This window comes from Cariama cristata, unplaced genomic scaffold (genome assembly GCF_000690535.1).
Source record: "Cariama cristata isolate BGI_N322 unplaced genomic scaffold, ASM69053v1 scaffold14828, whole genome shotgun sequence".
NCBI classification, from domain to species: Eukaryota; Metazoa; Chordata; class Aves; order Cariamiformes; family Cariamidae; genus Cariama; species Cariama cristata.
In genome coordinates, this window is record NW_009633065.1 from 15328 (window position 1) to 42337 (window position 27010).

The 27010-nt window shown below is 47.7% G+C and overlaps 1 protein-coding gene across 1 annotated transcript; it reads left to right on the top strand.

The window, feature by feature from the left end:
- On the top strand, window positions 1-26779 carry LOC104166614 (H(+)/Cl(-) exchange transporter 5). The gene is made up of 12 exons (XM_009706614.1): window positions 1-144; window positions 11884-12035; window positions 14252-14351; window positions 15860-16044; window positions 16662-16784; window positions 17262-17468; window positions 18484-18564; window positions 19468-20010; window positions 21200-21386; window positions 22768-23166; window positions 25344-25560; window positions 26403-26779. The coding sequence occupies exons 1-12, from the start codon at window positions 12-14 to the stop codon at window positions 26491-26493; spliced, it is 2418 nt and encodes an 805-aa protein (XP_009704916.1). The 5' UTR covers window positions 1-11; the 3' UTR covers window positions 26494-26779.
- The last annotated feature ends 231 nt before the right edge of the window (window positions 26780-27010 follow it).

The following is a 27010-nucleotide window of genomic DNA, read 5'->3' on the forward strand; positions in this document are numbered from 1 at the left end:
AAGCTCTGGCCATGGATCAGAAGGGGTATCGTCGGGGGAGTTTCCAGAGCAGCACGAGTGATGAAGATATGCTGGAAATAGCGGGAGCGTCTCTGGACTTCTCCATGGCAGACGATGACCCGCCACTCGACAGGGAGACGGGAGGTAATGCCTGTGCATCTCTCCGCTTTCTGTTTTTCATCATGGCTTTCGGTAGAATTTCATGTTAATACTTTCTGCATGGGGCCCACTTGCCTCTGCCTAGGACAGGTCTTGCGTTTCACGGCACCAATGCAAATAGTTTGCAGGATTCTGCACGGCATTGCATCCCTGAATAGACTTCGGCCGAACAGCCGAACGCTTGCTCGTGTGCCACATTTGCCTCCCAGCGTTGCTTTGTAACAGAGGTTGGTGGGAGGCATGTGTTCCGTGCAAAGTGGAAAATCTCCTTAAAATAAACGGCAGTTGCAAGAAGCGTGTGAGTGACTTTGTTGGTGGGGAGGCACTGCTTGTCTGCCTCCCGCAACCGAGCTGCCTGATCTCAGGCTGTGTGCCTCCAGTAACATGTCAGAGAGGAAAACTGCCCTCTTAGCCGTCTGTGTGGTTACTTTGCTATTAAATGTAGCATATCCTCTCCCACCACATTGCTTTTCAGGCTTTGGATAGTCCTTTCTGGAGTTTCCGAAATAGCTGCTGTAGGGAAGAGCTGGCCGTGCCACGAGGGAGGTGTCGTGAGTGAGGGGCAGGGATGACAGTGCAAAGTGATTCCTAAGGGTTGGTGAAAGGAGCAGAGACTCTGCCCTCACCTTCCCTTCTTCTTTACCTGTAATTTTAAGGGTTCTCTGTTGTGGAGAGAATCTCAAAGTGTAACAGCGCACAGGGGTTTGGTGCTGAGCTTGCACATGGCCTGAGACACTTGGCTTCCCCGGCCACCGCTCACCTGTCCAGAGAGGGTCTGTGCTACCTCCTCCAGTCTGAGCCTGAGGTTGTGAAATTAGTGGGGCAGAGGTAGATCTGCATGGTTTTGCTGAACTTTGGCACTAGACAAGCAAGATCTGCCTGATTTTTGTTTTCCGTAAAATATCATCAGTTAGTTTAAAAGCAAAAATACTTAATTTTGGGCAGCAGGCTGCAAGTTGCCATGACTTCCCATAAACCTTCTCGTCCTCTTCTTCCCCCACCCCTGTTTCCTGTAAAAAAAACTAAAAAGAAGTCCTTCTGGTTTGCTTCTCAACTATGTGGTCTACCTCTAGGTAGTGCAAACGAAGACAGACTGCCTCAAATGTCGCCTGTCAGTAGCCGAAACTACCAGCTCTTGTGCTGCTGGAGATCCTGTAAGGAGCACGGGATTGTTTTCTGCTTGGCTTGGTCCCTCTCACCGCTTTCAGGCTCAAGCAGAGGAAGGATGGCTGTGTTTTTGTAGTGGTTGCAATAACGCTGAGTGATAAGCATTGGTTTGTGGTTAAAAAACCTTGGTCCGTGTGCAAGATTTACATCGTGAGTGTGTTGTTTCGTGGGTTCTGCCTAAGCGAAGGAGGGTGGCTGGTACGCAGGAGCCGGCTGTGGGGAAGGTGCCGGGCGGCGTGCTCGCTCCAGCCTGGCCTGGTGGTGGGAGTGACGTTTAGAACTGGGCACCTCTGGGAGTCTGCTCCAGAACGCCTTGCACAGAGCTTGAAACGGTGACTTGTGACCGAATTTACTTCTGCAAATCTATTAATTACTAGTATGTGCAGAATTGATGTTACGCGTGTTGGTAATGGAATTGTAGATTCATCTTGTCTTACCTGCGGGTGAGAACTGCTTTTTCTATAGCCATTGGAGTATCAGCTGTCTGAAGTTAAACGTCTGCTCACGTTTAATATTTAGAGAGAAGGAGCTGAATTCTTTAACCTCTTGTAAGGAAATTATTATTCTATGGAGCTTAGAAACAGCGGCAGGTAACTCGATCTGAGTTTTAGTTTTGCTGCAGGCCTGAAACAGCACTTGGTTGTTTCCCTCCTTGCTTAAATAGGCTTTTCCTGTCTCTGCTCGGGGCGTTTGAAGGCCTGTGGCTAGTTCTATGAAAAAAGCGGAGGTCCACCCCACTGGCACGTGCGACTTGGAGCGATGGTGGTGGTGGTGGCTCTTCCGGGGGCTGCTGCCCTAAAGCCGGTGGCAGAGAGGAGCAGTTCCCCTGAAAGAGGGTCTCTCTGGCGACAGGGTGTTTAAGCCCGCAGGAGGGTGAACGCAGAAGTAAAAGAGGAAATTTAAAAGGGGAACGAGTTGCTTACCCAAATACCAGTTTCAGTTCACTCTACAAATTTCCCCTGCTGACTTCAGGAAGTGTTTGCTGGCAAATGTTTGGGTGCCAGGCGCGCAACCTGAAGATGCGGTGGCACAGGCTTGGTTGGAGCTGGAGGGGTGGTAACGGGGGCTCTCCCGTGGTGGAGTTGGCTGCAAAGCTCTGGCTGGGACCTGCTGCTTTGGCTGTCTGGTGTGTTGTGGGTGGGGGGAGTCAGTGATGCCTTCTGGAGCCAGAACCCAGCCCTCTCTTACCACCTTCTCCAAGACTGTCAAACTCTCCTACAAGAGTGGTGGCATCTCAGGTTGAAAAAAGAGCCACAGCTGGAGCTTAGAGATCCTGTAAGGTGAGCAGAGGAGGAAGCATCACCTGCTGCTTGGTAGATCTGTGAATCTGGAGTGTGTTTGGCAGCCGGTGCTCCTCCGTGCTTTCCGTACAAGCCCTCGACTAATGAGTGACAGGACTTTTGTACTGTGTCAGGTCCCCCATGGGAACCACCAGCCTTGCCTGGTGCCTGGAACACAGGATGCTTCACAGGAGCACAGATCTTCACGTAGGATCTAGACTGACCGTGAAACTTTATTCCTAACTGGTATTTGCAAGAGTGCACCTGCTTCCCAAAGGCTGAAGCTCTTCAAGAGCTTGAGCCAAAATGTAGATATTGAGTGCTTCAGGCTTCTTTCAGTCAAAACGATTTGAAATGGACTGCAGCCGCTTTTCATGCCTGCTACTGTGCTGTGAGCGTTATTGAAAACTCACTGTGAGTAGCACATTCTCTCTCTCTTATCTTCTTCGATTTGGACTTCAGCATTTTGTCAATAAAAGGGAACAGATAAAACTTTCCTTGAAATTGTTTTTTTTCCACGCCGTTAAATTGTGCTTGGGAATCACACTTGGCTTTTTAATAAAATCCCCTGATGCTTTTCTGGTTTTCCTTGTAGTCTTGGTACTAGGGTAATGGTGTTACACCAGGCAGAAAGGGAATCTTAGCAGTGCTTTCTCGGAATTGTTGTCAAAGTGTAGATTTTAATCTTGGCCACAGGGTTGATGGGGCGGCACAGTCTTTTTAAGGATACAGTCATGTTTCCCAGAAGCTGTTTCATGTTATTGCCATCACCTCCTTTCTGTGCCACAGTAAAGGTGACCAGAACTACACGTGATGTTCAAGGTGCATTAGTACCGCAGTAAATCTTTTCTGCTTCTTAGTTTAAGGGATTTAAAAAAAACCCCAGCTATTTCCTTGTTGACTGCTCTCAAGTATTGAGCAATGACTTGCAGAGCATTATCTGCAGACGCTTGAGTTTTTAAGTCAGACATGCTGATTTAGAGCATGACGTTGTTCACAGTTGTCTCTGCCCCCTCCCTGTCTGCCTTGCCTTGTTGGCACTCAGTTTCTTCTGCTCCCCTGTAGTCCAGCTGTAGTCCTTGGAGGCCAACCGAAGAGATGCTCGTTACCCAGCACAAGTTACCGTAAGCGTAGGCACCACGTTTCCAGACCACTTACGAATATACTGAATAATCCAGTACAAACAGAAATGAATGGGATTCCACTGTTGCCTTCCTCCTGTTTCAAAAATGTAGGAATTTATGCCTTTATCATCCTGTGTCTTCAGCCAGATCCTTTTCTGTGAGAAAACTTTCCCTGTTACTCCCCAAGAGCTTACTCTGCTCAAGACCTTCTAACCACTTACAAATATACTGAATAATCCAGTACAAAGAAATGAATGGGATTCCACTGTTGCCTTCCTCCTGTTTCAAAAATGTAGGAATTTATGCCTTTATCATCCTGTGTCTTCAGCCAGATCCTTTTCTGTGAGAAAACTTTCCCTGTTACTCCCCAAGAGCTTACTCTGCTCAAGACCTTCTAAAGAAAATTCTGTCCAAAGCTTCATGGATACCCAAATACACGGTCAGTTAGATTATATCTGCAGTCCTGTTTGTATTTCTTCAAAAAATAAAACGGGATTTATGAGGCCTGATTCCTTTAGCACGATCTGTTGGAACAGCTGCCTTACCAAGTAACATCGCCTAGATGAGGGGTCGGTTCTGTCAAGCGGTTTGTTATGAGGGTAAGTTGTACTGATTTCTAATTCCTTGATATCCCTTTCCAAAACTATTAAAATACAAATGGTTTCCTCTGAATAGGTTAAAGTGGTTCCAGTTGGGTGTATGAGTTAGGCAGCGATGTTGGCTTATTTTGTGCTTTTTCTTTAGTGGCCCTTTCTCCCGCTCATTGCAGCGGTGAGGCACGGTGGGCTTGGGAGGAACACGGCACAAAGCCTGAGCATCATGGTAGTCTCTGGATGCCCTTCAAGTTGTAGGGAGCAAAGGCAGGACTGTGTTTCCCCACTTCTTTCAGAGGAAGCCTTAAAAATGTTTCAATGACTGGAAGGTCTCCTTTGTGCTGTAGGATTTAAGAAGTAGTTTTTTTTTCTCTGTGGGCTCTAAGGGCAAGAATTGAGAATTGCAGTAGCAACAAATAACACCCAAAAGTGCAGCAGGGTTAACGAAGCTTGGTTTCATATGGATTTTTGTTGTTTTGCCCTAGCCCTGTCCTTGTCTATCCTCTCCAGACATACTTGCTCTGTGCGGTGGGACGTGGAGGCAGGCGGTGTAGGTGGCTGCAATATTGGGGATGGCCGTCTGGCTGCTGCTCTCAGGAGGATTAAATGCCTCTGCTTGGTTTGCTAGCCAGGGGATTTCACTAAACCGCTGCACCTCTGGCATGTTAGACTAACTGACCCACCGAGGCCAACCTCTGAGATGGATCCCTGAGCTGGGAGGTGTCTCCTCTCTGGCTTTTTTTCTTCACCCGCCTTCCTCCTTGACCTCCAGCCAGAAACCCACAGATGTCAGAGCAGCCTCCGGCCGGTATGTCGAGTGTAGGGTTTCACATTTGCCAGATAATGTTTAAATGACAAGCTATCACTAGCAAATTGGAGCCAGAAGAACTTAATCACCAGCCCCTTTGAGCTCTTATGTACATTGAATGGCAAGATAAAGAGCACTCCTGGGGCCCCGGCAGGGTGGGGGAAAGCACTCTGAAGTACTGCCTGCGCAGAGAGGACAGAAGCATCATCCAGTGCCTGCCTGCCTCCTGGAAGGACAGTAAGCAAAGAGCATTGCTGCTAGCTGTTTAGCAAGCAAAAATTACCTAGCAAGCAAAATGTCAGCTAGGTGGGGAAAGAAAGAGTTTTTTTCAGTATGTCTGTGACTGACCCACCAGTGTCAGGAAACTCCGCTGATAAATGCATGTCTTGCTGTGCTGAAGCTTGAGTTGGTCCAGAGCTTTGCAGACGTGCGGGTGTGGAGCAGGGTATGTCCCGGGCTGGTGTGCTGGGAGCATCATCCGTCTGCTGTGGTTAACCGGGTGCTGGTGTCTGGGGCGTCCCTCCGCAGACAGACTGCAGGCGTGGTGGCGAAGTGCCAGGTTTGCCACATCTTTGGGGTTGGACTGTCGGGGTGAAGGGGGTCTGGAGGTCTGAGCATACAGCTTTAACCTGCCTGGCTTCTAGTGCTTGTGACAGCAAACTGCGTTAGCGACGAGTTATTCTCCATCTTAAAGCCCTTGCGCAGTCAGCTTCAGCTGTCTGCAGTACCGAGTCTGTGCGGCACAGCAGACGGGCAGATTTTAGTCCCGGGGAATGTATTCTGCCAGATCAAAATGTCCTGAGTGCTGCCTGAGCGGCTCCGCTCGCAGCTTTGGGGTGCAGCCTCCGTTCTGGGCGCATCAGGAGTCATGATCCCCAAACGTAGCCAGCTTCCTCTGCCCTTGCCTGCCTGCAAGCGTGAACCTCTCCCAGTGCCGCTCAAATCCTGCCCCTTCCAGCGAGGTGCAAGGGCCGGCTCTCGTGACGACACGCCGGGCATGCGGGGAGGGCTCAGCGCCGCTGCGGGCTCCTCTTCGGCCGAGTCCAGAGCGAAAGGATGCGGCAAGTGTCACTGTAAGACGAAAGAACTCCCGCCGTCCTTCGACCCCTGCGGCCATGGGATGGATGACGGGCTTCCAAAGGTGCTCCAACGGGAGGAAGAGTGGCTGAGCGAGGGTGAGGAGACCCCTTCCAGGGAGGAAGAGGGGACGTGAGCCAAGGGGGAGAAGAACGTGTCTGTCTGCGGAGCAGCAAACTGCTGGCGGTGGCTCTGAAGCTGCTCCCGCTCCTCCGCTCGGATGAAGGGGTGGTTGGGCAGGGTGAGCAGCCGGGGTGGTCTGTTGGATTTCTGCTGTGTAATGGTTGGGTGTTGACTGCCGGGATCCCTTTTGTCTGCAAAACCCTTTCTTTTTCCAGGTTTGCTAGAGCAAGGGAAGCGGTGCGGAGGCAGACCTCTCCCAGGTGCCGTTGCTGTCGTCTTGCTGTGCTGGCAGGATGATTGTTAAAGCCCTGTACGTTTGCTGTATTGCAAATGATAGATGCCTGTAACTTTAACAAGCACTGCCTTTTTTTTTTTTTTTTTTTTTTAAACCAGGCAGACTCTCTAAAGTGGAGCATTAACCCGTTTTGGGGAGAAGAGGTGATCAAAACGCTAACAAATCCGTGTTTAAAAAATGGACTATACTTCTGTAACAGAGTCACATTTAACTCGCTGTGTCTAGGCATTAAATACTGATTTAGAGAGCTGTACATTAGAAGCTAGGGAGACCTGTATGATCATCCTGATTGTGTTTTGGCAAGGCATTACTGAGCTCATTTTCTTCCTTTATTCCCATCTACTTATCCTAGGGTCCTTGATTTGCAACAAACGGAGGCAGGAAATATGATCTTGATAAATATTTATGGCTGTCAGCCATTTTATAGTTTGGTATTACTCCTGAAAAAAATATAAGGACATTTTCTCATTATCTTCTGTCAAATGGACAGTTTATCCCCTGCTGTGAAATTGCCCTGTATGGCTGGAGACCTGGGGGTTCTGCTTTTGTAGTGTAAACCCTGCAGCTTCAGGGCTGGGCAGCCTGGGCTGAACAGGGGTCAGTGGAGGGCAGGATCAGGCTCCAAACTGCACCTGGCCGGTCCTGAGCGTGCAAGTTCAGGCAGTCCCATTACTCCTCCACTTGGCCTCGTCACGAGAGCCCCTGTGCAGCTGCCACTTGTGGTATGGATGGGATCGTGCGGGCTGGTACCTGTGGGACTTTGGGTGCTGTGTATCGGGGTGCTGCTGAGGATGCGATGGCCTGCAGCCCCTCCTGCCTTGCGGGGCAGGGCTCTGTGCTGACTGCCTGCCCTCCAGGTCTTGGTCGTCTTGCTCCGTGGCAGCTCGGAGCTGAGAGTATTCCCGGGACAGCTAAAAGTCGCTGGTCTGGGCAGTTATTCCAGAAGAGTGAGCAAGGAATGGCCCTGATCGCATCTTCTTGCAGAAAACGCTTCTCGAAGTTCACTAGGTTTAACACTGCTTTATTAATACTTTTTTAAGACAGCTGTGTCTCTTTATCTTTAGGAAAGATTATGGTAGATATGCCAAAATAAAATTGAACAGACAGTGAAAGCCTGCAGCATGGAGACAGGAATTATCATTGCACTTCTAGAAGAGTTGGTCATTCCTGTAGAAACAAAAGCAAACTCTTCTGGCTGGGCTGCTTGGCTTTGAGAGGTGAGTGTTCAGGAGGTAGTTGTTCATCTTCTGTTTCTCAAGGTAGACTCAGTGTTATCTTCTACATTGCTGGGCTTGGCAGAAACCCCTCACCCACTCTTAGCAAAGCCTCAAAGACCCCCCCGCCAGAGCCACCTCATTACTTCTGTCTGGAGCTGCTGTAAAAGTGATGGGGCCATGGTGGTTCCCTTGTCTGGGAAACAGAGCCAAAACAAATGCCTGGGTGGATGATGGCTCTCCATAATGCTCTTACCAACAGTCAGAAACTGCCCCTCCACCCCCAAATTTGTATTTCAGCTTTTCCAGAAAAGCAGCTCCTATCTAAGCGTCGTTGTTTAAAATGCACTGTAATGTGAGAGGGGACCCTGGAAATGGGAACTGGACCCAGGTGAGCAAGCCGGTGACCGTGGTGAGAACATCTGGTATGGCACAGAGCGGCCCGGGTGGGCGTTGGGATGTTGTGCGGTCTGGGAGGTAGTGGCACGCTCGCAGCCCGGTGCCACCGTCGAGCTGATGCACTGGATCAAACCCTGGCTTACCTCCCAGGGTCCGCGGCAGTCACGGTATCCACGTCCGTGGCTTTTGCTGTGAAGATCTGCAGCCCTGAACTGTAGGTGTGACCTGTTTGAGCTGTAGTTGAGTGAGATGATGCCTCGTCTTGTCCCCTGTGTCAGATAACTGCTTCGGGGGGGGGGTCATTGCCTTGAGAAGCTGTGGGGCAGGACTCGTCCAGATGGCTTTATACAGGTAAGCAGGCTTGCAGGAGGAGTTGCAGGTGTCTCAGCGCTGTACGAGCTGAACCTGGTTGTCCGTTGTTATTAGGATGCTTCATTCAAGGAGGTTTTGGTCTGTCAGATTTGTAGAAAAGTGCTTGGGATTTCCAGGGAGGGTATTTGAATGGGGAAGTCTCTGAAAGCATTGATGCCAATTTCTGTATTTCCAAGCTGTTGGCCTTGTAAGTGCAAAAATATTGTTAAAAACAGAGTAATTCCTTGAGGCTTTTGGCGAATGTGCCCCATTTTCTTTGCAGTGCAAGTCGGGCAGGTGGGGCTCACAGTCTGTACACCCCCCACTTGGGAAGCTCTCCGGAGAACTGCAGTTAACCTTTTTTTTTTGTCCCAAATGAAGCAAGGAGTCTTTTTAAAGTGGGTTATTTTGTGGTAGTCGTCAGTTATGCCTCATGACTCATCTTGTTTTCCTGCAGCTTTTTCTCTGTTAAGAGGCAGCTGTGCCGGCCTGGGAAGTGGGCTTGGGAAAGACATTGTAGGTCCCTTTTCCCCTTTCTTGCTTGTAGGTGATGGGGTAGAGAGCAGTTGTTTGAATTCCTTACTTACCACCGGGGCAAAGATGTCTTCAGGTGGGATCTACAACCTAAATATGCTAAATGAAATATTAAACATTATCCTTCTATATGGGCGTTTTAATACTCGTCTTCTCCACCACCTTTCAATTTTGACTGAATTTTACGTTTTGTGACTTTTTCTTTTTTCTTCTGGATAACTGTAAACCCTTAGTGTCTTACAGAGCCGTGATTAGATATACTCTCTTGCTGAGGTCTGAAAAAGCAGCCTCCCTACCTGTGTCTCCGTGTGTATGTCCTTGGAAGCTGTTTGGAGCAGGGTGCAGCTGGAGGAAGAATGTGCGCAGTGTACGTTCTGCTAGTATGGATTGCTAGGAGTATGTGAACTCGGGCTTGCTCTGCGGAGCATACGGGGTGCAAGTGACTTTGGTGTGCTGTGGATGATTTGTGATTGTTTAAGGCTGGGATTCCCAACTCAGGTGAGAAATAGGCTACTGAGGACTTCAGTCTCTTACTGCCTTCTCATGGGTTTTCTGTAGCCCGCTTCTCTTTGGTTTGCTGCTGGCTGGCAACCACTTACTGAGATTCCTCAACTTGCACGTTAGCTGGCTGGCAGCACCTTCCTCTTCTCCTCTTCCAACCAGCAATACATGTTGTACATTACTGTTTTAAAAGGTCTTCAGAGCTGGGATGTCGGGGAGCTCATCTGGGCGACTCCCTGCTGCCTTACAACTTGTTGCACAGCTCGGTTCTCTGTCCCTCCAAACGCAGAGTGCAGCAGCTGCGTCTCGCTCCTGTGCCATCTTCCCGGGCGCGGAAGGAAGCGCAGGCTGCAGGTACAAAAGCGGTTGCATCCTTCCCCTCCTTCGTGTGCATCGGTCTCATCCTTTCCTCCTCCTCCCTTTCTGAAACAGAAAGGTTGTGCACAGCAGGTAGTCTGGAAGGTCGCTGCTGGCTTCTTGTAGGGGTATCAAAGTTAAATAGTGGCGACCAAGGCTGCCAGAGGTGCCTATGGATGGGTATGGGACAACTCCAGAATGCGCATTCATCATCGGCCAGGCTCGATGTAGAAAACTGGCTGTTCTGTCTCCGGTTTGTGTACGACAGAAGAGGTGCTCTTCACCTGAGCTTGGTGTGGATCGCAGCTGTGTCGGGGTGGGAAGGCTGCTGTGCAGACCTGCTCGAGCCCCGCAGACGAGGGCGTTGTTGGCCGGCGGCTCTCAGCCCCTCTTCCCGGTTCGCGTGCATTTGTAATGGGGACTTCCCTTTAGTGTGGTTTTACTTTTCAGAATTGGGGGGAAAAAAAAAATCCCAAGCAACCCAGATAGCACTGTAGCAGGTGTAAGCTTAGCTTAGGAGATGTTAGGGCCATAGAGAGTGCCTTTGGGAGTGAGAGTAGCGTGAAAGGCTTCGTAAGGGAGTTTCGGAGCTAGTGTGCGGGGCGTAAGGTACTGTCACATTTTCTGAGGATGCTTTTGCATAGTGGGTAAAAGACTGCAGGGCACCTTTCACCTCCACTGAAATTTAACAGAGTGTTTCTTGGAGCAACCCAGGCAATTTTTGCCCCTTCAGCATTCAGTGGCTTAGAAAGAAAAATATGTGGAGTAATTGGTGAAGGATTCTGTTGGTGTTGACTTGGAGCAGGGGCCTTGGTGCTTGCACAAGCAAAGGAATGAAGCTTGGGCTGAATTGCACAGAAAAACTTGTTCCATGTCAATTAATCTGTCAAGAAAATGGATTGATTTCCTTGGATAAGGTTTAAAAGACCTTTGTTTTGTTTTTCCCTCAGTGTGTTTCAGTACCTTCTTCAACGTGCTTGCAAGGGACTTTAAGAAACCCATTTTTAAAGGAGCAAGGAATAAGTGTTACATTAACGGGGATTTTAACGGTTCTTTTCAGATCAAAGATGCTCAATAGTTTGTTCTAGGAGCAAATGAAAACAGGAATAGATGCAGACAACATTAACCCACTGGATCTAACCCGTTTTCGACGCTGGGGTCCAGGCCTAGGAGGGTTGGACTAGATGATCTTTAAAGATCCCTTCCAACCCAAGTTGTTCAACGATTCTATGATTAATGGATTTATTTTCTTGGCAGAGGATGGTGGAACTGGGGGGAATGACACTTTGCTTGTTTGACCTGAAGGGAGGCTGCAAGCCCCGATTTGGTATCTTCCCAAGCCCCCATTTGGCACTACTTGCTGCTTTTCAGGCCCTCCTGGCCCCCCTCAATGGCGATGGGGGGGTCGGATGCTCCCCTGTCTCCCTGCTCCCGTCCGTAGCCCTCCTGCCCTTCCTGCTTTCACCTTCACTAGATCCTCTTGGGACTCCCTTCAGCTCTGCTGGGGGTCTCGAGTATTCACCTCCTCCTCTCCCTCTCGCCTCTGCTTTTGTCAAACGGTGGATTATCGTCACGGCAAGCCCTGGATTTAGGGAACAGTTAACCTCTTGGTGCTGTGTTGATTTGCTTTGGTTCTTGGAACAGTCGTTTCAAGGAATGACCCCATCTCTACGTGAACTGCTGGAGCTGGGGAAGGGTCTCCCCGTGCTGCCCCAATCATCCCTGGGAGGCTTGCTTGGGGTATTTAGCTCAAGGAACAGCTCGTTAGCTCTTTGCTTCCACTGAAATCTGTGGTTTTCCCCCTAAGCTACTGTTTTGGCGATGTGTTTGGGTTTGGGTTTGTTTTCTAAAAAGGGGGAAAACTAAGAAATGCTCAATTTTCCAACTTCCTTCCCTGCCAGGATTTTCCTCATATAATGGAGGAGGGATGAACGGCACAAGCACCATGATGGATTTCCTGGAGGAGCCTCTTCCTGGTGTGGGCACCTACGAAGATTTTAACACTATAGATTGGGTGCGAGAGAAGTCCAGGGACCGGGACAGGCACAGAGAGGTAAAATTTCTTACTGCTCCTTGCTGGCACTGAAGGCAGAATAATTAACTTGCTGGAGCTAATCTTAGTTCTGAGCGCCAGACTAGGGAGGCACTGACTAGGCAGACACCTAGGATGGAGGGATGGCCCTTAGGCCGGGAACTGAGAGCCTCTCCGCGGGATCTTTAGTTTGAGGAAAAGGAATGCTAAATTGAACGTGTTGCTGTTTATCAATTGCCACTTCTCTTCTGAAGGCTTTTATTTGTTAAAAGAGCTTCAGTGGATTTCTGATAAACGTCTTAAATACCTTAATGGCACATTTTCCTGTGCCATGTTAAACTTGCTCAAGACTGAAGCGTAGCAAAACCTGCAGTCCTGCTCATGGAAGATGCATATGTTATTTGGAAGAATTACATTGCTGTTGCGTGGTTTATGATGGAAGAATCTAAGCACCCATGATCCTGTTTATTGATAAAGAAACAGGCTGTGTTTCTGCTCACGCAATTGCACTTGTGAATGATGCTCTTTGTATTGGAATTTTTTTGTGCTGCACGTTTCAGATGACTAAGGGCAATTCTTTCAGAATTCATTCCCAGGACTTCACCGCTCTCTGTGATTAAAGGCATCTGCTTAGAAAGCAAGGGATGCTTTAAATAAAGTACTGATGTCCCCAGTGTGCCCCTGATTCATGAGAAACCCTTGCTGGCAGAACTCTTGTAGGGTGATGACTGAACTCGACTTGTCTATTTGCTTGCCAAAATATTCTTTAATTATTTTTTTTTTCCTGAGCCTCACAAAAATACTTGTGTCTTAGTAACAGTGCAGAAACTGAACGCAGTCCCTGCTCAGTGTGTGAGTACATACAATACAGTATAATGCCCAAAGTTGAGCAAGTACGGACCCAATTAGGGGGCTTCGTGCCCCCACTGCCTTCTGCCCGAAGAACCATTCGCATCTATGGATTAAGAGTACAAACAGAAGAGACTTCTCACATGTATGCAGCCATGCACAGACGCATGTATACAAAGATGATGCCCGTCAGCATGGAACAGGACGATCTATTTTCTATCTGCAGAGATGCTTATATAAAAAGACCGCTTCTGTCTTTATCGAAAGAAGTTGAAATCGGGTCAAGGCAGAAGTTAGTGCTGGCCAAAGAGGTGTAGGGTTGGTCCAGTGAAAAGAAATAGAAAGGCAATAGTTTTGGCACCCACCCCAACCCCTGCCTTCATTCAGTAGCAGTTCTACTCATGATCAGTGCAGCATCTGAAAGAGAAAAATGCAGAGAAAAAAACCCAAATGACGTTCATTCAGGCAGAAAGGATTCTTACTTTATTTATTCCTCATTTAGTAAGCATTAGTTGTTTGCATCAATGTGCCTTTTTGTCTGGGAATAATAGTGGAGTACTGGAATGTTTCCCTTGGGAGAGGCAGCGGGGGTGCACAATAGCTGTTCTGTCACCCTTTTGTGCGCCTGTCAAGAGCAGTGAGACTGACAGGCTTCAGCTGGCCCTGCCAGAGGCAGCAGACGGGGCCAGAGCCTCTGAGGAGCTCACCCTCCTGGGGCATCTTGGACAGGTCCGAGTGCCACCGACGCAGCCTGGTTCCCAACCTGACCGTTCCTCTCTGCCGGTGTTAAACCTGCAACCCCCTCCTGTCCAGCTGAGCAGCGCTTGGCAGAGTCTCCTCTGCTCAAAGCAACATCTAGTTTGTGTTACAGGTGTCAAGGCAGCAGCTGGAGACTGCAGAATGCTGGTGGCAGCTTCTCTTTGCTCTTCCCGGTTGGTGGGCATCGATGCTGGGGGCAAAGTGCTTGAACGGTTTCTTCAGTGTTCAGATTTGCTTGTGGCATCAGGATATTGGTAACTTGCTATTACTAACAAGGAATGGCTTTAAAAGATTAAGGGATGAATTTTGTCTTTTTTTTATGGAGAAGACACCTAGGAGGAAAGTGTTACTTGAATATTTTCTTTTTTGCTGGGAAAGATGAAAGTGTCCTTGATCCATTCTTGTACATCTAACCAGAGCTGCATTTACTGTACCAACTGTAAGAGCAGCCGCTGCCTGATACTTTTTCTCTTGCCCCTCAAAGCCTAGTATGTCATGATAGCTGTTGTTTTGAATGTAGGGGCTAATCTTCCACTAACAGTGTCACCATGGAGTTTTTAGAGCATTTACACCAAAGTAGATCAGTGTCTTAACGGATTGTTGTTTCTTTCTGAAAAAAACTTTTCTAGATCACCAGTAGAAGTAAAGAGTCCACCTGGGCACTCATCCACAGCGTAAGCGATGCCTTTTCTGGCTGGTTGCTGATGCTTCTTATTGGGTTGTTGGCAGGTAAGAACAAACCTCAGTTTAAAACCAAGTCCTGGTTCTGCACTGCAGCATCAGTATCGATCCCTCCCACGGAGCCTGGCAGATCGCTGGAGCAGGCGGTTTTGTCCCTGGAGCAAGGGCTGTGCGAGGGGCTGCGCTGATATTGATGGCTCTGCTGCTGCTCTGCAATTTAGAGAGAATTCTTTTTTAAATGCTTTGAGGCCATGTTTGTGTAAATACCCAGTTTTGTGTAAAAGCTGAGACTGAAAGCTGTCCTGGATGCTGCTCTGAATCTTCTACTGCTACAGAGTTCTGAAATAAAAAAATAAAAAAAATCATCAAAGCAGAGCTGATCAAAATGCTGGGTCAGGAGAGTGTCGCGCTGTACATCATCTTTGCTGAACACTCTTCCTTGACACTGGAGAGATTAATGTCAAGGACTGCTAGCAAGATTTTCTTCTTCCCCCACCCCCCCCCACTATACTTAGATATAAAAAGTGAGAGGTGTTTCTTGGGAAGCCAGACTTCTTTCAGAGGTTGACTGCCAGAGACCTTTTAAATGACTTCAGAAGTGAACTTTGGACCCGGTGCAGCAGAAGTAAATCAGTTGGATGCAGATCTTCCTGATAGAAAGCAGCTAAGCATTCATCACGAGGAATGAAATTAAGTCTTCTGTTAATATTTACATAGGAAAGCTGCTAGCCAGTTTTTCATTAACTGGAAGATTTGCTAAATGTTTATTGCTACCTCTGGAGCTTGTGCTAGCACTTGCTCATACAGATCAGAGGTCTCTGTTCCTGACCTCTGTGTTGATGTCGCCTTTTGGTTGAGACCAGAGCTGATTGCAGCATTTATCTTTGGGGTTGTAGGAGTTATTCTTAACAGAAAAAATAAGAAATTGGTTAAAGATTCCTCTTTTTAAAATCTGTATTACTTTCTGTAGTGACTCTCTGCTTCTTGCTTTGTTTCACTTGGCACAGTTGTAACTTTCCTCTCTTTTTTTTTTTTTTTTTTAAATTGGGATTGGAAATTTTTTCTCCAAATTCAATGTTATTCCTGTCACAGTCTTAGAGTTGTTAGTGTAAGTCCTGGATTCGAGCTCTTGTGCTGGAAACTGGTGATATTTTGTCTGTGTCCTTCAGAAACGCAATACATCCCTCTCTGCCTCTCAGACTACTTGCTGCGCTATATTTAATAAGCACTCTTTCAGCATAATTGAGAAGAATTAATTTGCAGTGATGTAGGGTGGGTTTGAACGCAGTTTGCGATGGTCAGCCTTTGAAATATTATTAGACATGCTTTGTTTCCTGACCTACTCTTTTCATCATATATACTTAAGCAACTCTTCCCATTTAGCACTCTCTAGAATAAAGTTAATTGTATGCAAAAATATCAGTACTACTCTATTTGTTGGTAGGTGAGTCAAAAATTAGTAGGGCAGACTAACCTTCAGATATTTGAGTCTGCATAAGGCAATTATTAAATTTTCTTTTTTCTTTCTTTCTTTTTTTTTTTTTTCTTTAAACTAGGTTCCTTAGCGGGTCTGATAGACATTTCTGCCCACTGGATGACAGATTTGAAAGAAGGAGTGTGTTTAGCAGGCTTCTGGTTTAACCACGAGCACTGCTGCTGGAAGTCCAACACAACCTTTACGGATCGAGACAAGTGTCCGGAGTGGAAGAGCTGGTCCGAGCTGATCCTTGGCCATGGAGAGGTGACGTGTCCCTACAACTGGTTCTGCTGCCAAATTTCCCATTTACCCAGCCTGTATCGTCCCTTGCTAGTGATCTGTGTGTATATACCAGAAGTGTAAGCTCTTGGTGGTTCAGTGGTTTAACATTCATTGTTGGGATCTTCCAAGGGTGTAAATGAGCAAGTGACTTATGTGTTGTCCTCGGAGGGGAAGCAAAACACTGATGCATTTACAAGTGCAGTGTCTTGGTCACCTGTCTCAGACCTGCTGCTCGGAGGGTATTTTGCCCATGAACATTGTAGAGGAATGCCAGATGAGCTGTAGGTTTGTGTTTCTGGCAGCTCTATCCAGTGGAGCAGCCCACTTGACTGGGACAACACTTATCCCAGTACCAAGCTACTTGTGTACCTTGTTCGATATTTTATATAATGACGTTCAGAGGTAGATTGGTTCACATCCCTGTAACCCAGCAAATGCAGCTTGTCCTTGAAACCTCAGATGTACTGTAGTTCTTGTCATTTTTGGCTGATAACCATATGTGAGACTGCCTGTTATTTCTGTGTGCTTGCTTCAGTGCGCGAGTTTGATGTGATCTCAGTTGAAATGATCTAATTTGGGTAATTTTCTCTGCATTTCAGGGGGCTTTTGCATATATTCTCAACTACTTCATGTACGTTATCTGGGCCTTGTTATTCTCCCTTCTTGCTGTGTTACTTGTGAAGGGGTTTGCTCCTTATGCCTGTGGCTCAGGGATCCCGGAGGTGAGTGAGAATGAAAGTGGGTTGGCTTTTTTTTCCCCACCATCCAAAGACTACACATGCCTGCTATGGAATAATAATTTTTTGCACTTTAGATGGTGGCTTAACATATATTTTTTTTTTCCAGACTATGCCTGAAAACTGTCTAGTACTTAAATCTCCATGCAATCCCTTTAAAAACTAAAATGTTTTGGCATTTACTGCAGGAGGTATGAACAAAAGCACACTGTTTCTGTAGACAGGCTACAAAAGCTAGCCTCAGATTTTTCTTCAGCAGGGATAGCGGCCCTGAAGGAAGGACTTACTGCAACCTTTGCACAGAGGGATAATTTTACCAACTCTATGTTACTTTTGATAGCTGGGGCAGCCTCTGAAAGCTGTAGGGGAAAGTTGAGGGCAGGACTGGGAGCGCCTAGTAAAACAGGAGCTCTGACCAGGGCTTGAATGAAGCCTGTAGAGCTTTGTGTGCTTGACTTCCAGATCAAAACTATCTTAAGTGGTTTCATCATTAGAGGCTACCTGGGCAAGTGGACGCTGATCATCAAAACCATCACCTTAGTGTTGGCGGTGTCCTCGGGGCTGAGCCTGGGCAAAGAGGGGCCCTTGGTGCACGTCGCCTGCTGCTGTGGGAACATCTTGTGTCATCTCTTCACCAAGTACAGGAAGAACGAAGCGAAGCGCAGAGAGGTACGGAGAGACACGGGTGTTGTCAAACCACTGAGGTCGTGCGGGGAGACCGGTGGGTCTGGTGCTTTGCGCTGACTGTAAATTGTTCTGTTTTGGCATGTTCTGGGTATGCCTCAGCCCAACACAACACCTAGTTGGAGCAAAAGCTGTCTTGGTTAGGAAGCGACACCACAGCATCTCCCCAGCGCAGGTCGTCATCTCATTTGCGATGGGAGCGTTTGCTGGCACTAACCTGCTGCGGGCCCAGTTCTGCGACGCTTGTTGGTGTTTGCCATGCAACTCCATAAACTATGTTGGGACTATTTGAGGGACCTGGACTTGGCCGTAGGAGTAGAATGAAGGGCTTTGCTTTCAGGGACACAGCGATGGGCATGGTGCAAGAACCAAGCTAACGTCTAACGTGAAGCTCATGAGTGTTTCCTCACAGTGCTGTAAGGCTTTTCTCTGGACAAGTCACTGGACAAAGGTTAATGTCAGATGGGTAGTACCACATCGGCCAATTTACCTTCTGCTAAACCAAACCCGCCAGAATCCACCCCATGGGCTGGCAGGGTTTTGGGTGGCCCCACAGCACCTATAGTTACACTGTGATCCCCTCTTCTGAGAAATGGTATGAATGTGAGACAGGCAAACCTGGGAAAAGTCAGCGTGTTCTGGGAGGTGAAATTACTGCTACTCTCTTTTACTGAAGCTCTAAGGTGAAAGCATAGCAGGAAATCAGCTATGCAGAATGAACTAGGCAGAAAAAGGTGATTGCCAGTGATGCCACTTGTACTAATTTGAGGGTGAGACTGTTGAAATGCTAACACCAATGTTTTGGTAGCTGCTTGCAACCCTTCTCCCTGGGGAGCTGGCTCACCCCATCTTTTCCTGGCTGTCATTAAAACAGGTCAGATGCTGGCTTACTGTGCACTCACTGGAGGTAAAAATTGTGCAAATTTAAAGACAGACAAAAAAAGAGGGAAAGTTTGGAGACGTGCTGAAAATGTCTGACTGTCTTTGGTTTCTCTTTTAGGTTTTATCAGCAGCTGCAGCTGCTGGTGTGTCTGTAGCTTTTGGTGCACCGATCGGAGGAGTGCTCTTTAGTCTGGAAGAGGTAACATCAGCATTTTCTATTAGCTCTTGGCGAGCTGTTTTATTGCAAGAACTGACCCTGCTGGTTTAAAAATACAGTCCACTCATAACTGCTTGGGTGTGGAAAGGAGACCCTGTTGAATACTGATTGGTGGTGTATTTACAAGGCCAAGCAATCTAAAAGCTTATTGGGGTTTCAGGTAATTCTTACGAGTACTGGAGAATTTATTTTGGATGATGTCTGTCTGTAGCTTTGCAATAAACCTGTTGGTTTCCCCTGGTCTGTCCGTGCTCAGAAATACTGACTGCTCACAGCCACAGCCTCTGTCATGTTTTCCGTATGTCCACTCTCTCCTGACAACTCTGTCCCAGGGTACCTGGCAACAAACTTACCTGGCTTATCAAACCCCTTTACTTCACAAGGAACTTCTTCTGATCCTTGTTCTTTTCATCCAGACGTGAAACGCTTCACCGCAGCTTGCTTCAGGGCTTAGCTCAGAGGAGGAATGGGATGGTTTTGCTCAGCTGAGCAGTAGTTGTGGTGGCAGCTATGGCAAGCACTGCTGTTTGGCACTTCTGGACTTTGCAGAGCATGCAAGGCAAATAGTTCTCTGGATTCAGCTCATAGCTGATTTGTGACAGCTTTTATTGTCTGAGTAAGTCGCCGCCACTTCAGGGATCACAGAGGGCACTTGCTGCATTGGAAGTATGCGGGCCGGGACCCATCCTGGTCATTGCAATCCGCACTGAACGGGAGCTCACAGTAACGCCTGGGGGGCTTGGCTGGAGAGGAGGGTATGTAGCCAGTGCAAATCGATCTCAGTCCTTGCTTTTACTTCACGCGGTGATGATTTTGTTACCGGGCAACGATCGGTGTAGTGACAAGTGTTAAAGTGACTGAATCTGCTTTGTTTTTTCTTTTCAGGTTAGTTACTACTTTCCTCTCAAGACGCTGTGGCGCTCCTTCTTCGCTGCTCTGGTCGCTGCGTTTACCCTGCGCTCCATCAACCCTTTTGGGAACAGCCGCCTGGTTCTCTTCTACGTGGAGTTTCACATGCCGTGGCATCTTCTGGAGCTTGTGCCGTTCATCCTTTTGGGGATATTTGGTGGGCTTTGGGGAGCTTTCTTCATTCGCAGCAACATTGCCTGGTGCAGGCGACGCAAGACGACTAAGCTTGGCAAATACCCTGTGCTGGAGGTGTTTGTCGTGACTGCAATCACAGCCATTCTGGCCTTCCCCAATGATTACACCAGAATGAGCACCAGTGAGCTGATTTCTGAGCTCTTCAATGACTGTGGGATTTTGGACTCCTCCAAGCTCTGTGAGTACGTGAATGATTTCAACAGCACCAAAGGGGATGACCTGCCGGACCGAGCTGCTGGCCCAGGAGTTTACACCGCCATGTGGCAGCTGGCTTTGGCCCTTATAATGAAGGTCTTTATCACGATCTTCACCTTTGGCATGAAGGTGAGAATTGCCTGTAAAGGAGCTCACGTTCTTCTCACCCTCTGCAGGAACCCCAGGTCTTAAGAGTTTTATTTGCTCAATGAACAGGCATGTTTTCCTCCCCAGGCTCTGTTAAGAAGGGGGCAAGGTGATAGACTGCAATTACTTGTTCTGTTGCTCATAACCAAGGGCAGTAGAAACCTTTTAGCCTGAGTGTGGGTGCCAGATGCAGTCACTGAACTCTCAGGGCTTCATGTCCCATTTTCCAGGCACAGAATTTCTCAATTGTCCTGCCATAAGCCTTTTTGATACATATGTGCAGTAGCTAATTGCAAAGCAAGCAATATCTTAATTTGTAAATGATCACTTATCATAGCTGCTCCTTGGTCAGACAGTTTTGAACTTGTTTGGTGGCAGCTTCCTGAGCTGTGGATGTAGTGCCTAGGTCTGAGCTTTCCTGCAGCGGGGTTCAGCGAGTGGAGCTGAGCATCTCCCCCTGCCCCCCAGTCCTCGAGCGGTCCGTCCAGAAAGGTGACCCCACCACAGAGGTTTGGACGTCGTTGTTGTCCCAAGGTGGTCGCTGACATTCAAAGGTGATCATCAAGTCTGTGAGAAAGCTGTGTGACAAGTGTGAAAAGGAAAGGAGGGGAGAATTCTCTGACTTCAAAGAATAGGAATTTTCGGAGTCCTGGAGTGGCTGAAGTGCAGAGGTGGAACTTGCTGGCAGTGGCTCTGCTGGGTGTCACTTGCCCCGTGTGTGCTAATTCCAGGCACCCTCACTTTCACGGTGGAGTTTGAATTTCTGCCAGGGAAGAAGGATGATTTCACTCCCAGTATGTGAAGCCAGCAGAGTGGGAAAATCCCGTGCCCGCAGTAAACACGTGCTCGTGTGGTTGGAAAGGCACCAGGGAGCATCAGCGGTGTGAGGGTGAAGCTTTGTTATATTCTCTTGGGAAAGAAGCTTTTGAAAAAAGCTTGTTCTGTTCCACACTAACCTCATGTGGCTGTTTCTCCTGCTCGGAAAGGAATAAGTTCAAACTACATTGCAGAGACTTTAGAGCACAAGGGTGCGGGAAGGACAGAGGTGATAGAGGAAGGCATCCTTGCCAATTTTAACTTCAGCATAACCTCTCGCTCCTGTTTTGAACTTCCGTCGCGAGTCTTTGAAATGCCTGAGAAACGGAGCGTTTACCGATGCGTGTTTTCACAGGTCCCTTCAGGTCTCTTCATCCCCAGCATGGCGGTGGGTGCTATTGCAGGCAGGTTGCTCGGTGTAGCCGTGGAGCAGCTGGCTTATTACCACCACGACTGGGCCATCTTCAGCGGCTGGTGCAGTCAAGGAGCTGACTGCATCACTCCTGGCCTCTATGCGATGGTTGGGGCTGCAGCGTGTCTAGGTAAGCAAAGTGTCTTTTGAAGTCCAAGCCGTGGTTTGGGTCTTGGTTGACCATGTGAAGAAGCGTGGTAGTGAAATACTGCTGCTGTTCTCGCAGGCCACAGACGCTGGCTTTATCTCAGGAACAGGAAACTTTGTAGTAGAATGTGTAGTGTGTATCTCATCCTGTTTGTATTCTCATGCCAGCACCAACCTATCGTTGGACGTGACAGGTTTCGCTGGGAGCCTCCTGAATAGGCAGCTAGAACAAATGAGACTGGCCAGGGACTTTAGATGTTCCTGTGGGGTTTTAATTCATTGTACTTCCTGTTCTGGCCTTCAGTCTCGCAATGCAACTCTTCTTTCGAGTGCTCTGTTTTTTGGTAACTCTTCTTCCGCTTGGCTGAATTTGAGAAATTGAGTGCATGTGACCGAACTTCACTTTCACTGTAATTCCCAGTCCTCTCCTCAACGGAATGATATGTTTAACTCTTCAGGGACTACTCTGCTGTATCAGGTGAAACTCTCATTTCAGGAACAATAAAACCCATCTCTGACCTTTCTAAAGGGGATACCGCTTCTTGTTTACATGTAGTTGATGAAAAATAAATATGGTTCTGCTTCATTAACTGTTCTGTTTACCACTGAACAGTACTAAAGGGTATGTGCCCTTTTAGGAGATGGTTATTGGAGCAAAACTCCTCTAACGTATTTGGGAGTAGCTTTGGGACTTGAATCTCAAAAACATAATTAAAATATACCAAGACAAAATGCTGTTGTAAAAAAATGAAGTCAATATTTAAGAAGACTCATCCATTTTCTCTTGAAATGCCTCAATGCTTTTAGTGTTGAAAACCTACAGAAGCGTAACAAACAGCAGTCAAACTGTCTGGCTGAAGGCCGGCAGACTTGAAAGGTAAGGTGTCTGAAGCCCTTGCTGTTAGGGGAATTAATGCTAGGAACTGCCGGATGCCAGGATGATACAGCCTGCCAGAGGTCGCATCTCATGGATCTGCCTATGGAGGTGTGTATAAGACCCTTCAATGGCACGGCCAGAGCATTTTGCAGCTAGCCATGTACATGAGAGAAAGTGAGCCATCTTGTAAGGTTGCTTCTGAGTTCAGGGAAAGACTCATCAAAAACACGTAGCGAAGCCTTGTAAGCCAGCCCGTGGCACGGTATGTTGGAAGGGACAGATGGTTTCAGTACTGTGTTCTGCTCGTGTTTGGCTTCCACTGCGATGCTGAATGTGATGTAGGAGCCCAACGGTACAACTGCTTGCTGATGCAAGGCCTTCTCTAGATGCAGAGGACAGCTGTAGCAAACCTCAGAACAACTCTCCTGCCCGGAACCCCCCAAAACTGCCTGTTCACGTCATCTGTCTTCCTGTGTTCTGTTTGCAGGTGGGGTGACCCGAATGACTGTGTCACTAGTGGTTATTATGTTTGAGCTCACTGGTGGACTGGAATACATTGTTCCTCTGATGGCAGCAGCCATGACCAGCAAGTGGGTGGCTGATGCCATTGGGCGGGAGGGCATTTACGATGCCCATATTCGCCTCAACGGATACCCTTTCTTGGAAGCCAAGGAGGAGTTCTCACACAAGACGCTTGCGATGGACGTAATGAGGCCACGGAGGAATGATCCTCCTCTGACTGTGATCACTCAGGACAGCATGACTGTAGAAGACGTCGAGACCATCATCAATGAAACCACGTACAGTGGCTATCCAGTGGTGGTGTCACGGGAGTCCCAAAGGCTTGTTGGATTTGTCCTCAGGAGAGACCTCATCATTTCAATTGGTAAGAGGCATAGATAAATGATGCCACCAGAGGCTTTAAATGGCACCGACTGTAATTTACTTGATGAATTTAAACCCCAGCAGTGTTGGTGGCTATGCTTACTGGCGCCTGCATCTCCATCCCCGAGCAGCGTGGGGTCTGCAACCATTGAGCGCGAAGGACAGCGATTAGTGTGGCTCTGCTTAATTCATAAACCTTAGGACATGGTTGTGAAGCATGAGACTTCTTGCCAGGAAGAACTAAGCCTTCCTGGCTTTGTGGATAACTGGATGTGAAAAGCGTTCTTAACTGTTAATATCTCAAACCTTATTTTATTTTATTAAGGAAAAAAGTCTGATTGGTCCATGTGCTGAATATTGGGTCATTTCTGAGCTGGTGCTGTCAAACCTATAAATATCAATACTGATGTTAAAGTCTTTCATCTCTCCCCGCCACTGGAAGCCAGGCTTGTTGTTCACTTGTTTCTCTTGCGCTCCCGTGTTGGTGGTTGTGAGGCAGGTGGTGTGCGGTGCTGGCAGGACTCGGTAAACACCATCCTGGCATCATTCAGGTCCGATTTCCATCTGTGATGTGAGTTGAGCTCCTTTGGAAGCAATTTCGCCATATTACAATTTAGGGCACATTTAGGTTCCTCTTGCCCTCAAGTTTCTTAGAAACTTGCAAGCGCTGTTCCCCAGCATGAGACCCGAGTGGAAATTCTGGTCGTGTTGTCTTTTGCTGGCTTGGGCGAAACAGTGTGTCTTCTCTTGATGAAGCAGGAGCAACCTCTGTGTTAGGGTTGAGGGGTACATGGGCATGGAAGTCCTTAAAAATTGTGCCTGCTCTGGAGTGAAGATTGGGCATACGGGTACCAAGCCCCACACTCTGGCTTTTCCCTCTTCTGGCTTTCGGGAGGGGGGCACAGGGATGCTGGCGCAAGGGAGCGGGTGAGAGCAGGCTGGCTGGGAGGGGGTGGCACTTACCTTGGAGGAAAGTAGAACGTGATCGTGGGATCAGCGTGGTCGCAGAGGGCTGAGAACGCCTGAGCTCTACGGTGGGTTCTCCAGCGTGTGGTTGAATGCGCTGCCTTAGCTCAAGCTTGACGACTTTCTGTAGGGGTGGTGTGAAGGCTGGGTCCTGAGCTGGCTTTGTCCCATGGCAGCGCTAGAGTAGTTGTTATAATTAAGTTACCTGCAGCTATGAATCAACCCCATGTCTTCCCTCTCTCTTTTAAGGTAAGTTTTCAGTGTCAGGTTTAGGATGTGCAGTACAGTCTTTTGGAGCGCCTGAATATTGCTCTTGTTCTTCTGGTAAGTATCTGGCCAAAAGCTTATGACAGTATGGAATGAAATACAGAAAGAAGCTGCACTATCATATTACACATGTTGCCTGCCTTCTGTAAGGCTGCTTTGTGGTATGACCGCGACTTTGCGCATTTGTGTTAGTCCGAATCTCCAGGGCCTCGTTAAGAGTAATCTTTTCCCCAAGATACGCACAGTAATGCACTGTTGTGTGCCGCAGGACGGGATTTAGCTTTTGATGGCCAGCTCTGAATATCCAGTCTGGTGGTTGGGCTGCCAGGCTAACCCCTTCCCAGTAAGTCTCGGAATGTAAATACCAAATCGAAACTGCAGCGTGGCAGATATCCACATTGCCCGTGTAGCAGGAGCCTAATGCACTAGTGTAAATATCTGAGTGATGGCAAGTACTTCCCTTGTTTTCTATTCTTAACCCTAGTCACAGGTATGGAGCCTGCGCCAGTAGGTTAAGTGCTTAAAAATACTTGTTTAGCTACGCTGTACGGGACCCAAATTAGCGACTGATAAAAGTACGAAGCATTTTATCTGCCTCCTCTTAAAATGGGGGAGTTAAAGATCTCCAGAGCTTGCATTTACATGGCCAGAGCAAAATGCTGAGATGCATGGCAGCCCTGACATTAGGCAAAGCGTGTGCTGATCTCGCTGCGGGGGCAAAACTTGGCAGACCTTAGAGGTTATGCTGTAGTTATTGGAAGGTAGGGTGGAAACATATCACACCCTCCTTGGGTCATCGATTGCCTTGAGAAACAACGCAGGTGAAGGAGGGAAGGAATGGACTTTTAAGGCTATCCCAATGTGGGCAGAGAGAGAAAAGGGTGTGCTGTTCGGTTTGGAAAAGGAAAGAAGGGTCGGTACTTAATCAAATATTTCTTCTTCCAGAAAATGCCCGGAAGAAGCAGGATGGGATTGTGAGCACTTCAATTATTTATTTCACTGACCACTCTCCTCCGCTGCCTCCAAGCTCCCCTTCTATGCTGAAGCTCAGGAGCATCCTGGACCTCAGTCCTTTCACGGTGACAGACCAAACACCTATGGAAATCGTCGTGGATATATTCCGCAAGCTGGGATTGCGCCAGTGCCTGGTTACTCACAACGGGTAAGAACGCTGCAGGCAGAGCCCTGGCATCCCGGGATTGCCTGTAGACCTGAGTCAAAACCTCCTGTCCCTCCAGTGAGCAAAGGCCCCTGACGTGTAGAGCATTGAGCATCAGCTGGAGCAGTTGTTATCTGGAAAAAAGCAATTGTGAAACCCCTGAGCCTCCTTCAGTTGAAACAGTAACATAAAGCCTGTAAGGCGATGACGCAGCTCCGTAGGGTGATGGGTGTCTCAAACTGATGGAAAGGGTTCAAATCTGGCCATATGCATCATGAAACTACTTGAATTCACTTTGGTGTTGAGCTGGGAAGGAATGAGGGCAAAGATAGAAACAGAGCGATCTGTTCCCTAAAGCGTGGCACCAGCAGGGATTCTCTCCTTGTTCCCTGCTGTGGTGTGTTTGGACCAGCTGATGTTTCCAGCTCCTGACGGACAGCCGCATTGCTCGGCATCGCTCCCGGCAGCCCTTCTGCCCTGTTCCCTAGTTCCTGGCGTGCCTTTCAGCACCTTTGTGAACGCGTAGCATAGCTACTGAGAGTAGTAGGACTTACACATGCAGCACTAGACATTCAGGTTGATCTTTTCAGAGGAGGTGGGTGTTAATAATTATTAATGTTTGGCTTTTGATTATAACCTCCTCACCTTTTTTTTTTTAGTGTAAAATACTGAGTGAGTTTCTGTTGAGGCTTGTGAGCGCATACTCTGTGCAGAGTGTCAGCGCTGGCGTCCGAAAAGGCACTTCAGCTATGGCAAGGCATTAGAACTGCCCGACATGAAGCTATGCGAGAACCAGACACCTTCTGTGGGTGTTGATGCACTAACAATGTGTTTTCATTTTTCAGGAAGCTACTCGGGATCATTACCAAAAAGGATGTATTAAAGCACATTGCACAGCTGGCTAACCAGGACCCAGATTCTATACTCTTCAATTAAAGGCAGACTAGTAGGTATTGTGTGTTCAACACAAAAGAAACTTTACAGAAGACCCTGGATATACTTTCCTATTTTTATTGAGACCACGGAACTGTTTTCAGCATTTCCTTCCATGGAGCTGAAGAAGATAATTTTTTTTCTACCAGATAACCAATTGCACTACATAATCTGTGGAATATAATCTTCTTTTTAGAAGGAAAAAAAAAAAAAAGACTTTATTTACATTGCTTTTGTGAAGTTGCATTGGAAAGATTCCATGAAGGAGTAAAAGCAAAATGCTATAGAATTATATCTCCTTTTCTTATTTTACTTGAACTCTTGTTACTATTGTGGGGAGGAAAAGACAAGGTCTGTACCTTCAGAATTTTTGAAGGAGAAGGATGATTTTGCACACAGCATTCAGGTGGTGGCAGAAGGATACGATTGTAACTCAGGGGTGGTGTATTCCCAGTTAGCCACTAGGTAAAAATAAGAACCTTGTAAAGTCAAAATCAGGGGCGGGGGGGGAATAATTGGC

Bases quoted from the DNA above. Each gene is read 5' to 3' on its own strand.
- LOC104166614 (XM_009706614.1), top strand. From the start codon at position 12: ATGGATCAGAAGGGGTATCGTCGGGGGAGTTTCCAGAGCAGCACGAGT. The intron at 14,352-15,859 runs GTAAGAACAAAC...TCTTTAAACTAG, and splicing joins TCTTATTGGGTTGTTGGCAG to GTTCCTTAGCGGGTCTGATA. The intron at 20,011-21,199 runs GTGAGAATTGCC...GTGTTTTCACAG, and splicing joins TCTTCACCTTTGGCATGAAG to GTCCCTTCAGGTCTCTTCAT.